Genomic DNA, 2,500 nt, shown 5'->3' on the forward strand with positions numbered 1-2,500 from the left:
GGGGTTGGACTCGATGGCCTTGTAGGCCCCTTCCAACTCTTGCGATTCTAGGATTCTCTTCTCCAGGCTCAACAGGCCCAGTCTCTCTTCACCGGGCTTTGTTTCTAGACCTCGCATCCTCCCGGTTGCCCTCTTCTATTAATTATTTATTTATTTATTTATTTATATAGCACCATCAGTGTACATGGTGCTGTACAGATAACACCGTAAATAGCAAGACCCTGCCGCATAGGCTTACAGTCTAATAAGTTGTGGTAAACAATAAAGAGGGAAGGAGAATGCAAACAGGCACAGGGAAGTGTAAACAGGCACCGGGTAGGGAGAAGCTAACGGTATAGAGTCAGAACAAACTCAATATTTGAAGGCTATAGGGAAAAGAAAAGTTTTCAGCTGAGTTTTAAAAGCAGGGATTGAGTTTGTAGTTCTCAAGTGTTCTGGAAGAGCGTTCCAGGCGTAAAGGGGTAGCAGAAGAAAAAGGACGAAGCCGAGTGAGGGAAGTGGAGGTCCTTGGGCAGGCGAGAAGCATGGCATCAGAGGAGCGGAGAGCCCGAGCGGGGCGATCGTGTGAGATGAGAGAGGAGAGATAGGCAGGAGCTAGACCGTGAAGAGCAGGAGAAGTTGATATTGGATTCTGGAGTGAATTGGAAGCCAAGGAAGAGATTTCAGAAGCGGAGTGACCTGGTCAGAGCGGCGGGCCAAGAAGATGATCTTAGCGGCAGAGTGGTGGACAGAGACCAGCGGACTGATGTGAGACGAAGGAAGGCCAGAGAGAAGAAGGCTGCAGTAGTCCAACCGAGAGATAACCCGCGCGTGAACGAGAGTCTTGGCAGAAGAGACAGACAAATCCTGGCAATATTATAAAACAAGCCATTCAGTCTTTGCCATGTTAAGTTTCAAACGACGATGAAGCAGCCAGGCTGAGGTATCTGAAAGACATGCCGAGATACGATCGTGAACATCGGGAGAAAGTTCCGGAGATGAGAGCTATAATTGTGTATCGTCGGCATACAGGTGATATCGGAGGCCGTGAGATTGAATAAGCTCACCCAAGGGCAGCGTGTCTAGAGAGAACAACAGCGGGCCAAGCACCGAGCCTTGCGGAACCCCAACCGAAAGGGGAAAAGAGGAGGACGAGCTGCCGCTAGCCGACACGCTGAAAGAGCGACCCTCCGGCTTGTCCGCGTCCTTCCCGAATTGTGGAGCCCAGAACCGGACGCGAGACTCGAGACGAGGCCTAACCAGGGCCGAAGAGAGAGGAAGCGGGACCTCCCGTGATTCGGAAGCTCGACTTCTAGGAACGCGGCCCAAAAGAGCGTCGGCCTTTCTTGCAGCCCCTGTCGCACTGCGGGCTCCTCTTCAGCTTGGGATCTACAACCCTCTTTCTCGTTTGTAGTCTCGCTGAGCCAAGGGTCCCCCATCTTGGAACTGCGCCTTGGGTTTCTAGGCCCTAAATGTAGAACTTGGCACCGATCCCTCTTCAATTTCATTCCGTTGTTTTCAGCCCAGCGCTCCAGCCTATCCAGATCCCCTTGAAGTTGGTTTCTGTCTTCCGGGGTATTAGCCATCCCACCCAATTTTGAGATCGCCTTCGAGAGGCAGCCGCGAGACCCTCCGTCGGGTGCCGTCGAGGGCGGGTTCCTGCGTCGAGCGGGGGGGGGGGGGGGGGGGCGCGGCGGCGGTTCGGACTCGGTGACCCGAGAGGCCCCTTGCCGCGCGACCGTCCTAGGCCTCGAAGCCCGTCGGGTGGCCCGGGAGAGCGAGCCCGCAGCGATCCAAAGGCGGCTCAGTCGGAGCGCCGCCCCGTTGGGTGTCCTCTGCCAATTCCAGAGGCCGGACCGTAGGCGGGAGAGGAGCGAAGCGGACGGAGTTCCCCAAAAAGACGTGGGACTCCTTCGCCCCTTTCGGAGAGGAAGGGCCCGAGAGCCTAAGCCTCTTCGAGGTAGACCGGCCCCGGGTCGACCGGCCCTCCGCCGGGACCGCGGGAAACCTACGTGCGGGAGGGAACCTGGGCGCGCCAAGAACGACGAGTCGGTAGGGCGAGAAAACGAGCGCCCCCCCCCTCGGCCCGTGGAACGCTGAGACGACGGGGCCCGACAGCAGACTCGGAAGGGGCCGCCCCCTCCCCGACGCTCGAGCGGTAGACCGACCCTCGCGCCGGAGCGGGCTTCCACCGTCCGCGCCCCTCTCGTAGAGGAAGGGCCCGCGAGCCTTAGCCTCTCCGAGGTAGACCGGCCTCCTGTCGACCGGCCCTCCGCCGGGACCGAGGGCAACGTAGGCGCGCCACGTCTAAAACACGCGCCGGAACGACGAGGCGGTAGGGCGAGAAAACGAGAACGACCGGCCCCCCCTCGGCGTCGCCCCCTCCGCCGGTGGACCGACCCCCCGAAAGGAGCCTGCCTCTGAAGCGCCCGGTCGCGGCCGGGGCAGCCGGAGTCTCCCGGGTAGCCCGGGCCTCCGGTCGGTCCTGGGAAGTCGGCCGGTCAGGGACGCTTTAGGGTGG

General features: G+C 59.4%; 1 protein-coding gene across 1 annotated transcript in view; it reads right to left on the reverse strand.

Moving 5' to 3' along the window:
- Positions 1-1,722: 1,722 nt before the first annotated feature.
- LOC134395842 (collagen alpha-1(I) chain-like) overlaps positions 1,723-2,500 on the reverse strand; it is a 3,881-nt gene continuing 3,103 nt past the window's right edge. The window contains exons 3-4 of the mRNA XM_063122002.1: positions 2,380-2,500; positions 1,723-2,286 (exon numbers count right to left, since the gene is read on the reverse strand). The exon at positions 2,380-2,500 is cut by the window's right edge and continues 582 nt beyond it. Coding sequence (XP_062978072.1) covers positions 1,723-2,286; positions 2,380-2,500 — 685 coding nt within the window. The remainder of the gene's footprint in view (positions 2,287-2,379) is intronic.

Source organism: Elgaria multicarinata, chromosome 3 (assembly GCF_023053635.1).
Source record: "Elgaria multicarinata webbii isolate HBS135686 ecotype San Diego chromosome 3, rElgMul1.1.pri, whole genome shotgun sequence".
NCBI lineage: Eukaryota > Metazoa > Chordata > Lepidosauria > Squamata > Anguidae > Elgaria > Elgaria multicarinata.